The sequence below is a fragment of the Thalia democratica genome, chromosome 1 (genome assembly GCF_965202585.1).
Source record: "Thalia democratica chromosome 1, ktThaDemo2.hap1.1, whole genome shotgun sequence".
Classification (NCBI taxonomy): domain Eukaryota; kingdom Metazoa; phylum Chordata; class Thaliacea; order Salpida; family Salpidae; genus Thalia; species Thalia democratica.
This window is the reverse complement of record NC_139165.1, coordinates 53027701-53042629: the sequence shown is the minus strand read 5'-3', so window position 1 is coordinate 53042629 and position 14929 is coordinate 53027701. Positions and strand designations below refer to the sequence as shown.

Genomic DNA, 14929 nt, shown 5'->3' with positions numbered 1-14929 from the left:
AAAAAATAAAGTTTGAAATAATCAATAAAACATATTTTTAAATTTGTAAAATTAAAAAATACTTACAGGATAAACTAATTTAACAACGATATTTCAAAAATTAAATGTATAAGTTGAAGTTTTTCTTTCATTAAATAATGTGCGGTAGAATCTTAAAAATATATTCATAGAACAGGAAATACTTTCATTATATAGACAAGATAAATCAAGCCGTTCTTTCCCAAAAACTATTACCAGAAAACTTTTTTATGATAGTTGTCAAAACTTTTATCATTACAAAAATTCTTCAGTAAGTCGTAATTTACGACCAAGTTACATTAAACTATAAAGGCTGCGGCTGGTATTTATAAAACACATGTGTTTAAAAAGTATTTTTTATTAGATATAAAAATATATTTTAAAAATAATTATATGTTTATACCAGGGTTTCCCAAACTCAATTACTATATCGCCCCCTTTTCAGAAATTTGAAAAATAATCGCCCCCCACGATTTTAAAAAGTAGTTTTTCTCTTGAGTACAAACTTTTGAGCCTAAAAATTTGTGTTCGATATGTAATCTAGTCTGGTATTTCTTATGCACGCACTTTTGGGCTGTGTTTAAAGTAGTTTAAAGGGCTTGGGATATTAAGTTACAGTTGTTTTCTTATAAGCCCAGTAAAGTTTCTTAAATTACTTAAATTTTAAAAAGCCTTGTTTAATCAGTAATCAATCCTGATTAAATATGAACTGTTTTGAAATTAATAAAACTTTTAGGGTTGTGGTGGACAACTTTTGTAGTCAGCAATTCATGTTTACTAAAAAATCTTTTCTTGTTTCAACTCGTTAAAAAAATGTGATTGCAGGCTGCATAATTTAAAAAACTAACATAGAGAAAATTTAAAAGCTCGAGCATAATTGTAATAAAATTATTTACTATTATTGTGATCTAGGAAATACTAAAGTAACTGAAAACCGAATTGAAATTCTATTTCAAAATCATAAGCATCAAAAAACTAAATTTTGTTTATTTTGCACAAGTAGTTTTCAAGTTACTTAGCGGATCGAAATTTGATTGGATCTGGACCGTACGCTACCCATCTAAATCTTAACTGAAACCTGACATCTTAACTATCTCTCATTTAACGAATTTCGGACATTTAGAAGTGAATACTAAGTAACTTATTTAAGCCGCACAAAATACTTAAATTATTTTATAAGTAGGCATGTTCTAGAATTAAATACCAGAGATTAAAAAACTATAAAAGAATAAACAGATTATTTTACACATAGTAAAATAAATATTAAACCACCATTGCTGATCTAGTTTTAGGAAGTTTGACCGACTGGCTCATTATCTCATGAAAAGTGGTTTTATCAATAGCTTCTGTTAATGCAGTAAAATTATCTATTTCAATGCTAAGATATATAATAAGCAAGTTAGTTGTAAAATTAAAAATTTAATTTTAAACATTTTAAACAATATTTTTTGTAGTAGTTAACCATTAAATAGTATTTGACTTGGAATAACCTTTAAGAAACTAAACCTTAATTTCAACATTTTTTTTCTTAATTTAAATTCCAAAAAAATCAAATGTTTTACAGTTAGTTCTGGGAACAGAAAGTAATCAATTAAAAAATTCTTTAAATTATGTTAAAACTTTGTTTTGTCACTGTAGCAGTCTTTTTGATGGCTTATTTAAAACTGTTTAATTTTATTTTTTCTCTAGTTATTAGCCTATAATAGTTTACCAGAAGAAAATAGTGAAAAACTAAAAGCTATTGTTGAATTATTAAATTAAACAACATATTCTAATAGCTAATATATTAAAAAATAAGATAAAACAAAAACAGTTGTATTAATAGTTTAAAATTATTTAATATATATATTTTCTTACAATAATAAATCAACTTAGAAAATAAATTTGAGTTTAACAATTTTTTAAATAAAAAACTTGAAGTCATTTCAAATAGAGACATCAAATCTATACTCTTTTAAAACCAAAAAATAATTTTTGAAATAAAAACTTTAATGGTTATCTTTTTTTTTATACAGATTAAACGAGTAATCACAAAAATATGTTAAATAAATTTCTTTCAAACAAATACTTTAACCACTATGCTATAAAAACTTTTAGTGTAATGTAAATTGACAAATATAAATTACAAAATTAACCAGGTCAAAACAAAGCTATTAACATATTTAAAACATAAACCATTTTATAAATACAGTAGACTTCCTCTTCAGTTCGCATTTTGAACAAAATCAAAAAGTTTAAACTCAAAAATTGTTACCATTTTTTATACAAAATGATAAATTTAAATATGTTATATGCAATAACGTTATGAATAAACATGAAATCAATTAAAACATAAAACAAACATTCATAAAAAAAAAGATCTATATAAGCTATTAAATATTGTGTATTTTTTGTTTTATTAATACTTAGTTAGTAATAGACTTTATTTAGGTTAAATTTAAGAAAATATAAATTTGAACTTTTTTTTTGGTTGAAAAGTGCGAACTCAAGAGGAAGTCTACCGTAATTAATATATATTAGGAATTATGCAAACCTGTTATAGAATAAATAACTTAGAACAATTTTTAATATAAAAAGACTACTTAAATACAATACAAACTAGGTTAAATAAGAAGTATTTTAAAAGATCAAATAAATAAATAAAACTTTCATAAAATAATGTCTGCTACTGAATTCTAATATAATGCGAAGGATGAGGTTCATGAATGCTTGCAAATTTTTCTAATCTGATTCTAAATCAGTCAAATAAAGCCTCAAGTCACCTCCTTTACAAATATCTAGATTAGATATTTTGCTCAAGATGTTGATAACTAAACTAAAAGCTTTCTCAACAACATAACTAGAAGGAAAAACTATACACAACAATCTAAATTCCTCTCAAATGATTGGATACTTTTGCCTTAGTTTTTGTTGAGTCCAAAAGCTTTCATATCGTTCTTTGGAAAAAATTACTTTAAGTTCAAGGCCAGTTTGTAAGTCTGAGAAGGTTTCCTGTGAGTCGTTATATTCAAAAAGATCTGTCACGAAAAGGATCTATATTTTTATCTACATGATAGCTTTTTTGTTTCAAATTGAAATTTTACTACTTAATATGTTGAAATTGTTAAAAGTTCCAGATTTTAGATTTTTTTTTGCGTAAATTGTCAAATTCCAGGTTTCTAGGTAAATTGGCAACCCTGTATAGTTTTATTTCTTAGTCTAACTTAATAACTTTTCAAAAAACGATTGGAAGTATCATGAGGTTTAGTTAATATAGAAAACATAGATTTTTACAAAGCATTTATGATCCTAAATAACATGTATTTCAGGTTAAAAAATAGGGAGAGGAATTCCGATCGTCTATGATCTATGTAATTGTTAAATAAGAAAATATATGTAATTAACATGAAAGTAGGAGCCATAAGTACTTGATTTTTTTCTCTATATTTCACATAAACACAATAAGCTTTTTTGTTTAAGTTTTACCTCAGGGTCAAATATTTAATAGCAAGTTAAAATTAGTAAAATAGCAAGATATAAAGTAAAAATTTTATGACAACCCAAAATTTTAAAATCGTCCCCTTTTCGCCCCCTTACTAGTTATCGCCCACCCTTTCGCCCCCTTACTAATTATCGCCCCCCGAATTACTAAAATCGCCCCCAGGGGGGCGATATCGCCCACTTTGGGAAACCCTGGACTAGATAGACGTTTAATTGGCTATTATCTTGCTAACATTTAAGTGAAACTAAAACTTTTTATTTAAAGTTGAAAACTTGACACTAACTTCAATTCACACTGATTGATTCATACCGAAATAACTTTTTATTAAGTTATAGTTTTAATAAAAAAAAAAACTTACAAACAATTTTCTTAGTTAACAATTTGTATTGAAATTTGACACTTTTACTATTTTCATTGATATCTTTAGACATTCATTTTTATTCTTTTGAGTTAGAAGAAAACCAAAGCTACCAAAATGTACTTAACAAAGTTGTTTATTAGTGAAATTTTATAAATCAAAATTAAACTGTAAAACAATAAAGTGTTAATTTTTTAGTTGAACAAACATTTTGTAATCAGAGTTCAATAATTTTTTTTTCAAAATTAAATCATTTAAATCCTAAGTTATCATAAAAATTAACTAACAAATATAAAATTTTATAAGACATTTTTAAAAATTGACATTTATTAAATACATCTAAAACAATCTTATATTTTACTAGTTTTTAGTTCAAAGTGTTTAGTCTGTTTATGTTCGAGTAAAATCTTATTAGGAGTTTGTAGTTTATGAGTGTATATGAAAGTTATGTGTTGTAATTGTGACATTCATAAATGTAATCTTTTCAAAGCTGTTAGATATCTTAACGATTTTTAGCTGTAAAGTTAACTCTGAATACTACTACAGAATATAAAATGTATCTCCTGCAAAGTGCAACAGTTAAGTTTGTCTCAAAAAAATTTGGTCTAAGGACAAAAAATATCTCGGTGGTCATCGAGTCGTACACGACATGCTAAATAAAAAAATATAATGAGCAAAAAAAATATCAGTTAAAAATTAAACTCTAAAGAAAGAAAAACTCAAAATAAAGATTTGTTTAAAATAAAACAAAACAAACTAATTGCGACAATTAATTTAATATAAAACTTGAATGAGTGATAAAGTTATAACTAAAAACTAATCAAAAAATAGAAACTAAGTCATGCTAACTTTTAATGATTTCTGAAAAAAACAGTTAAAATATAACTACGTGCTCAAGGAAACAAATGTTCAAAAATGTATAAATAGAAATTTTAACAATTTTCTCTCAACTGTAAACTAGTTTAAATAATCAAATATTTGTTTGGGAAACCCTGATCTAGTCCTAGCTGCTTACCTGACCACTTTTTTGTTTTTCTAACAACAATGATTTAAAAAAGTTAGCAACTCGCATTTCTATTGCCATTTTTATTAATATTAAAAGTTTAGCAGCACGATTAAATTCATTACAAAAAATTATCAAACAAAGCATTTTCAATGTCACCAGTTTAATCTTTTTTTGATCGCTACTAAACTTTAAAAATATTTAAGTTTAGAGAAAAAATAAAAAATACTTGAGATGCTTTCTAATATTAAAAATTTTCAATTTAACTAAGCATGATATTACTTTATTTTTTACTTGAAAACTCGTAAAATTTTTAGAAATGTATTAGAAAATAACTTGTTGAAAAAAAAACATCTGAAAAAAAGAATGCATTGTGGAGGTGAAGGCTTTTCTATTAAAATCAATGTAAAGACCTAGTTCACGGCAAAAAACTTAATGAAATAATGTGAAAATTTTGCATCTAAAAACATAAGTGTATTAAAAACTATTATAAAGTACAATTGATAGTATAACATAAAACACAACAATCATAAGTACTCAACCTGATAAGTGAAGTTATGTTTTTATAAAAAACTTTTTTAATTTTTGATCTTGAGTACTTTTAGTTTATGTTGTTGCCGGCAGGAGTAGCTTTAAATATTTTTAGGATTATCAGAATAAATTGTTTTATGATATTTTTTTTTATATAGTTGAAAGTTGTCGATGTAAATGAAGGTACTAGTTTTAATTTTATTGCCCCCAAAAGCTTTAAACTTAATTTTTGCTCTCAAATATAAGAAAGCTTAAATAAAACGAAGCCGAGTGAAAATATAGTTTACAAAGTGTAAATTCTTACCAACAATTATTGAACTTATCTTTAGACTCTGTAGAACTCTGTTTTAAATTTTGATATGTTTTTACTCTAATTTTTTCATAAAATCATCAGTATGTACCACTTTAACGACATAAAATTTGTGTAGTTAGTAGACAAAGCAAATTCTTAAGTACACATGCTGCTCTAGCGATAATATTAATTGTTTTTCATATGCGCTCAATGAAGTAAGCTGCTTAGGATAAAATGAATGATCAGGAAACCAAACACAGTTGTGCTCTACTTATGAAGTATACCAACTATGTTCACATTTACTTGTTAACAAAGACTGCACTGGCGAGGACATGCGAAGGAGTTGAAGACGGAATGTAAGCGGAAAATATCTTATACGTATAAATCGTTCTACAGAGCAAAGTCTCGGTTACCTTTCGGGATGTGTGAAAACGAGACATGTAGAGGTTAACTATTGACCTAAACAAATAAAAGAATTGTACCATGAACCGCTGTAAGTGGAAAAAATACTTCCAAGACGCTTTGGTACAGGGAAAAAAACAAAATAACTTACTTTAATAACTATTGCAGACTTAAGCAACAAAATATGAAAGCTGCAAACCAACCAACAAACTCAATATAGCTACATAACAACACTGTGAAAAATAGTTTCGACTCGTAACATTTGTAATATAAGGAAGTCTACTACTAATAATTTGCTTGAAAAACTTTGTCTGAAAAGATGCCAGTTTTTTTTAATTACCTATATAGAAGGCACGAATAATAACATTCTTCTAGGTTCTAAAAAAATATTCACTTTCAAATTAAAGCACACTTTCTAGGCTACAATATAACTCAAATGCTTAAGCTTATGACATAAATGTTTTTTTATTGTGGATAGTTGTTTATTTAACAACAAAAAACGAGAAATAATTGGTCTTAAGACCTGGTGTACATAAAAAGCTTTTAGAGTCACAACCACATGAATACAATTTAATGTCTTGTCAGGCCTTGTTCAGGATAAAACTTCAAAAACTTTTGCAGATGCGTCTACTAAAAGTGTCTTTGAAAATTTAATTATAAATAATTATTTTATTCTATTCGAATAAGATTTTAAACAACTGAAGATCTCGTTTTCAAAAGAGTGAAACATTGTATTGTAATAAAATTTATCATTAATAGGTTAAATAGAAAGAAAATTGTTAAAAAAACCCAAGTTAATAAATAAACAAATAATTTTTAGTCATTTTATTAAGATTTCACTTGTTTAATATAGTCAGAAACTGTTTTTTGATTTAAAAGATGTCACTCTTAAAAGAAAAAAATCACAGCTTACGATTAGACCTTGCCTATACCGAATATCATATTTTGTATATCAGTCCTTAAAATTAGTACCAAGGGCGCCGCGTGGTTTGTAGCTGTAGCAAATGATCAACCTAAAAAAATACCAAGCATCACCACTGTTATATACCATTAATATGTACAAGACTGGCGTTAGTTTGTAATTAGAAAGTATTTATTCAAGATTGTTTATGTATTTACAAGTATGTTACACCCTGTCCCAGCAAGACATTACACTGTATCCATAGTGTATTACTAGGTAATCGAAAATTTTTTTCGTAAACCAGTTCGTTTGACAAAAATTTTGAATGCTTAATTTTTTGTCATTCATTTAGCTTATAATTTACTTATATATAAAATTAAATATTTAAAAATTTGAAATAATAAAACCAATTAAATTATAGTTTAAAGATATTTTTCTTTTTTTATCAGACTACTTTATTTCTAATCTTTAAATACGATAAAAGCCTTACAACACTATGCTGTACAAGTATAAAAACAACAATAGTCAGGTAAATTGTCAGGAAGAAAGCAACATGAACCCATCAAAAAGCTATATTTCAACATTTATGGCTGCTCACATTTCTTTAGCGTCATCTTTTTTAACATCAATACAAAATTAATTCTAACTAAAACTAGAAAAAAATCGCATTTGATTTCTGTTAGATAGCAATTGTGTTGACCCTGAAAATTAAATTTATTCTCTTATTTTGTAAAATAATACTGCATTTATTTTTTAATATCAAATTAGTGCCTTTCATACCAGAGTTAACACAATAAACAGTTTTAGAACTATACACTATTTTCATCGTTTTTTTTTTCTTTGGACTTCTTTTTGATTATGTAGTGATATCATCATGTTATAAAACTTCTTTAAATTTTCAATTCAATTTTTATCATTATCGTACATAACAAACGTGCAGAAAGGTTTGCTGATGCGGGTTGAATCTAAGCTGTACTGCAATTATGCAGAGGAGTTAAAAAGTTATTATTTCTTGCGTTAATGGACCTAATACAATGTTTTTATTGCAGCTCATTACAAAATGTCTTTGTTTTCAAATGCTTGATCACACCATTTCGATTATCAGACCACTAGTTTTGATGTGATCAAACCTTTAACTTGAGGTTATCTCAGCCTACAAAAGTCCAGGCAAAGGCTATGTTTACTCCGTTTTTTTTATTAATATAAATTTTTAGTAAGCGGATTAAAATATATAGCCCAGTTTTTACTGGTAGTTATCTAATTGGGCATCGGAAATTTCTTTATATAAAAGAATCGGAAATTTATTTATATATAAGTATAATAGCCAACTTTTGGTCTTCCGACTACATTATACAAAGTTAGAGTTAAATATTAGATTAGTTAACAGATCGCATAAACTGATGTTGATTGTTGTGCAATAGTTTAGTTTTCATAAGTCATCAGTATTGATACTATAAGGACGATTTCAACTTTCCGAAGACGTTGATAAATATAGTGGTGAATTAATTAATTAGTATGAGAGGGTTATTTGATAAATTGCACAATTGTTTGTTCCTGCTAAGTGGGATCTATGAGGAGATAAGATGTGTTTATTAAATTACGTCGTAAAACTGCCTTTGCTTTAATCAAATGAGGAAATATCTTTAAATTTAACAAATAACCTTCGATGTTAGTAATATTTGCTTCATTTTCTTTACCCAAGAAGCCTTCATTTATACAAAACTTTCTGCTTTATATTTTTTTTTATGTTTATACACGTTCTGCTCTTTTTAATGATCTTTGTTTTTCAAGGTTCTGTAGGGGAAATTTAAGTTATACACACGAGTTCGGCACGAGTTGCTTTCATTCTCTAAGTAATACATGAAAATATGTGGTACTTTTAAGTGTGGGCAGTTATAGTGACTATATAGTATATGCTTAATAGGTAGTTCAATGCTTGTATATGTAAAGTTGCAGATCATAATGAACCTTAAATATTTAACTTTTGAAAATAAAATCCTAATTCAAAATGCTTTCATTTAGTAGTCTTTAAGAACATTTAGTTTAAAATTAAGGACTTAAATATAATATAAATCACATATCATTTATATTATAAGCGCTGCTAAATTTTTTCTTAAATCCAATAAGAATTACTAATTCTTCGCTTTTGGGTCTGGTCTATCTAAAGTCCAATTTAAAGTTAAATGTAATTAATTTTCTCCTATCTACATTATTTTCAAGAAAATAAATTTCGGGTTAGAACTTAATTCTCAAATTTTAAATGCACTGATTAAAAAGTTTAAAATATTTATCAAAGATACATTATCAGCATTATGTTGAGTTTATTCCCATGAGAACATTTCAATCTGTGACGCTGTTGAGTCTTTAGGTCAAGGTCCAATTCATGTACTAGCATTGCATACTTAGTTAACGAAGCAATAAAAGAATAATCTTAAAACGCTTAGGCTTAATTGAAACATCTCCATTTATAAATAAATACTATTGAACTTTCTAAATTGCTAAAACTATAGATTTTTGTTAAATTTTTAAGTGATGTGTTGACTGTCATACAATATTATTTTTTCTAATCAGCTAGATCGTACTAGTAGTATAGTAGTAATTGATTAAGTAATTTATATATAGTAATTTTTATAAATAAAAATACAACAAGGTTTGTCTAATATTGTCTAATTTATTATTTAATAAATCTATTGAATTTATTCCTCGGCAGCAGCAGCTTGGAGCTTCAAGTGGTGTGCTTTGAGCTGTTTGACACGGTCCATACGCTGGGCCTTGGTCATCTTCTTGCGGTTCCATCTGTAACAAAATTAAATCATGTACAACGTTGTTACAACAATGGCTATCCTAATTAAACAATTTAATGTGTCAGAGTAACTATGACTATAAATAGTAGCCTCAAAGACGACGGTAAAACAAAACGCTTCACCTAAAAACATCTAGGCGATTATAAGTTTTAATCATTCACATTATTTTAAAATATCAAAAATATTAAAATTAAGTACCTCTTCTGCTTGACATCAGCAGATTTCTCCTTCTTGGGTGCTGGTGATGGATCGGCACGGATGGCTTCGTGGCACTTTTGGTACATTTCTTCCATTGAGTCAGCAGTAACACCTTCTTTGATGTACCTTCCGAATTGACGTTTGTATGCGGTATCGTCATCTTCTTCAGACAACTGACGCATGTAGTTGGCAACGTGTTGGCCGAAAATGGCATCACGATGTGCTTGAGCATTCAAGTTCTCGCCATCATGACCGTGGAAGCGTTTTTCGGAGTGAGGAATGTCCAGTCCACCATCAGCAGCTCCCTTCATTGCTGCGAAGATACGTGCTCCAGTAGATGTACGGGCAAGACCAACATCCAAGAAAGCTCTGCAAAAAAAGGAAGTTAGCAATATGTAAAAAATATCAAGTTTGAAACAATATCAGATTCAAATTGCGGTAGTAATGCAGATGGTAAATACATACCTGAAAGATCTGGGTTGACCTTCTTCCTCCTCAACAGCAAAGTACTCACCATCAACTTCGGTCTGACCTTCATAGATCTTGTCTAAGTTGAATTTGGCGAGCAGACGCCTTGCAAGCAGAAGCCCAGTGCAGTAGGCAGCCGCATAGTTGGTGAGACCAACTTTGACTCCGTATTTAGGAAGTTCATGTGCATAAGCTGATGCAACAACAACATCTCCTTGAATACGAGCATAGGCAATCTGGAAATTTTATATCAACTTGAATAAAATTAAAACTAGATTCACAAGCAATACTAAAATAGATAACCAAGTACGAAATTAAACATAGAAGTATTTTGAGTTTTAGGTAGTTGAAGTATTCAAAACCAACTTGGAAAGATAAAAACCTCAAGAACCTCGGTCAAAGACGTCAGCCAATAAGTTGCTAGCAGAATTGACATAGTAGCTGCAATAATAAATTGCAGCCTACAAAACACTAACATTAAGCAATCAAACTTAAAAAAGTTTTCAAACTCATGTTAATGATCAACACTTAAACTTCCCAGATCAGAGAGATGGGGTTTTATACATGTGTTGATTAAATCGTAAGCTTTATGACAGGTTAGAATTATACAATTAAATGGTAAAAATCATTAAATATTCTGGTTTAAACATACTTTAAAACATAAATAGGGTTGGATAATTCGAGTTATGCTAGAGCTAGAACTTAAAATAAAAGCATTATTTTATTGATATCTTTTTAAATTTTAAATTCTTAGAATTAATTTATATATAAAATCTGAAAAAATAGTTTACTTACCTGGCAAACAATATCTTTGTTTGTGAAACGGACAACCATCCTGTATTTTGGAGTCATGTATTTGTTCTTATCTTGAACACATAACTTCTTGCGAGCTTGGTAGTCAGTGACTCCCTGGCGGCGGCGCTTATATTTGACCTAAATGATTTTTTTAATGTTTAATAATTCTTGTAGTAAAAATTTAGTTAGTATTTCACTCATGTTAGATGAAAATTGTTTATTAACTGTATTATTATTGAGCCTTTTTAAAATCAAGTGCTTCACAAAAAATAATTCATCTGGATGTAAGCATTTATTATGTTAACTAGTATTTTAAATACTTTCTTAACCTAAAATAAAATCAGAATTAGCTTATCTAATTCAGTCAAGCTTTGCTTATTAGAGTGAACATAAGTTGCTTTGCTTGCCACTCTGCTTTACAACATTTTTATTTATGTTGTATGTGCTAAAAACAAAAGTTCTAGTTGACTTTAGTGATAATTTAAACTTATTGGAAATGATCATACAAAAAAAAATTAAGTGAAATAAGTGTTATGAAAGATTTCGTTTCCTTGAATTAATAAAATATATATTAAAATATTTAAATAAAAATTGGCTCACCAAAACTCCATTATAATATAAATACCATTTATGGGGGTCTACTACTTACGGACTTTAGGTAACACCAATTAAATAAACTTAATATATCTTATCTTCCTACATATTTTAAAATTGGAGTAATAATTTATGATTTGACTATTTAAGCTATAACTTTTATATTTGATAGTTATTCTACTAATTCCTAAATACAAAACCTTTAAGAAATGAAATCAGAGTGGATATCTTTTACTACAAATACAATCATTCAATGGAATTACTTATTTAGAATTGCTTATGCAGTTTTAAGAACTGTTTTTCTTATTGTCCCAACTTACTCTTAGAATTTAATTAACCCACTGCCAAATTAAGTTTATTACCTCATTGCTTAAGCTCCATGTTAAACTTAAATTATTGAAAACTGTGAACCATTTGCAAGTAATAGAAACAGATGTTCCATTCCCTCACAATATTATATTTTAAAAAAATTATGTCAAAATTTGAACTTAATCTCATCCAAATTTGTTATGACAAAAATGCCAATGCAGCTACATTTAAAAGTTTTATTTCTCTTAATCAATTCTTCATTATAGAACTTTATTTGAACCGAGAATAAATACTGATTTGCTTGATTTCAACATAACAATAATTTTCAAAAAAATTAAATTAACAGCCTTTATTATGTTTAAAAACATTGAAAGTTGATATAAAATTATAAGTTTTTCAACTTTACACAGGGTTGCCAAATGTTTTTGGCAATTTTCTCTAGGTTTTCAAAATATCCTCCAGGTTTTAAAGGTTAACATTTTTCGCCTATTTAAAGTTTTAAGTTAGTTCTGGGTAAGAAACTGTGTGAAATAAAAACATTGAAAAGTGCTGTAAAGCTACTTCAAATGTTTTTTTTTATATATTGTTGATAATGATAAAATATTTAAAAATATATGGTAGAATTTTAATGTCAAATCTAACTTTTTACTTATCATGTTAAAACTATTAATAATTCCAGGTTTTTCAGATTTAATAGTGATTTTAGTTCAAATTTACTTAAATCCCAGGTCTCTTCAGGTTATTTAGCCTAAATGGTCAAATTCCAGGTTTATCAGATTTCCTAGTTTGATGGCAAACTTGAATATAAGCAAAATCAAAAATTTTCAATAATAAGTGTAACCAAACTCAACTTAATATACAGAACTTTGATTGAAATTTAAATGGCACTCTTGATCAATTTAGCATAAATATATGAAATTATATAATTGAGCATTTGGTTAACAATTTTTTTGAACAGCATAACAGAGCAAAAATTTACTACTGGTGTATTTGTTTGATGTGTATCCCAAAATATTTATTATATCTATTATATTTAACAAGTTGATTTAACAGAATTCAGAGTTTTTAATCTTGGTTATTAAACTGTCTAACATATTAATCAATGAATTATCAATTTAGCAGTTTAAACATTTGTATAGTTTAAACTGCAACTTTGGAGGTGACTGGTTATTTAAATTACTAAAATATTAAATCATATAAAAATGAAAAACTTAGTAATCTAAATTGAATTAGGATAATATTTCATAAATAGATATTTATGATACATTATTTATGACAAACTCCTCATACCATTAATGCTTGACATTAGATATTAAACATAGACATTATAACTCACCTGGTAGCGCTTGAAGTAAGCCTTGTTCTTGACAACTTTAGTGAAAACCTGTAAAATATTATATTAGAAAGATATTATAAAATTATTATAAAAATCAAGTAATACAGCTGTTTCAAGAATTTTAAACAAGTAACTATCTAAAATTATATAATTGTACATATGAATGGTCTTGATGATAAAAATTCTTCAGTAAATTACGATAATATTAAAAAATTTAAAAGAAATTTTGCAGGTATATTCACATTTATTGAACAAATAACCAATAAAACAATTTTAAATATGACAAATAAATAACTTATTTAAAAATATTGTGTACCTCTAGTTTACATTTTTACAAGCATTGACAGATTAATTTTTCAAATGCACTTAATAGATTACAATTAAATTTTATTAAAAGTATTTCTTACCATGACTTCTGTTGGCTGATGAAGAAATTCTATCTAACTAATAGCTTATATTGAGTCAGAAACTATTTTTCACTTTGACAAAAAAGAAAGCCATTTTAGAAGAAAAAATTATCAGGGACTAATTTAAAACAAAACAAATCTTGCAAAACAATTACAGTTTATACTTTTAATGTTTTGCTTTAAAAATAAATATAATCAAAGAAATTGCTTGAAATTTTTCTTTTATAGATGAAAAAAATTATAACAACGTTTTTTTTTTTAATATACTCTACTCTAAAATCTAATATCTGAAATCGGGTTTAAATAGTCTAAAACACTATTTTTCTATTAAAATTAAGTACCTACTGATAAGCTAATTTAGCGAAAACTATCATAACATCCTTAAAATTTGTATATGTACATTTATACTAATTAATTTTTATTTTTTTTTAAATTGTACGTTTAAAACTTATTCTAAAAATTAAATATCTTTTAATCGTTGTTTGTTATTAAACTTATTTCGTTGTTGTTCTGTTTAAGACTAACATTTGACTTTAACTTAACATTATAATTGCCAAATAGTTACTCGAGCATGACATTTAAAGTTGCAAAAAACATACATTCATTCAGTTTTCTAAAATCGTTATTTTATGAATTTAAACGTCTCTGCTTTATATTCTGCTTTTAGCTCAATTTTTAAATAATAATAAGCCATACATTTTACTTCACAACACAAAAATGTTCGTTTAAGAACGATGTTCTAATATAGCACTTGATAAAAAATTAAATAAAAAATATTAATACAATATTTAAATTAACTACTCACTCAGTATAATGTATTTTAATAACTTAACTTTTTTACAGATAGCTTGAAAAAATAAAATAGTTAGTAGCTGTAAAATATAACTGCAGTATTTTTGCTGTGATTTCAAAAAAAAAAGGAATGTATATAATTTTTTAAGAAAATAATATAAACACATTTGTTCCATACTTAAAATGGATTATAGTTGTTATTAATAAAAGATTATAAAGTTTTAAGTAATTTTGCATTTT

At 26.7% G+C, this 14929-nt stretch overlaps 1 protein-coding gene across 1 annotated transcript; it reads right to left on the bottom strand.

The window, feature by feature from the left end:
* Positions 1-9637: 9637 nt before the first annotated feature.
* Positions 9638-13930, bottom strand: LOC145834232 (large ribosomal subunit protein uL18-like). Its single transcript, XM_082941647.1, has 6 exons — positions 13898-13930; positions 13491-13538; positions 11252-11389; positions 10454-10692; positions 9989-10357; positions 9638-9782 (listed from the first exon to the last, which is right to left on the bottom strand). Exons 1-6 carry the CDS (start codon positions 13898-13900, stop codon positions 9683-9685), a joined length of 897 nt encoding a protein of 298 aa, XP_082797773.1. The 5' UTR covers positions 13901-13930; the 3' UTR covers positions 9638-9682.
* Positions 13931-14929: the final 999 nt, after the last annotated feature.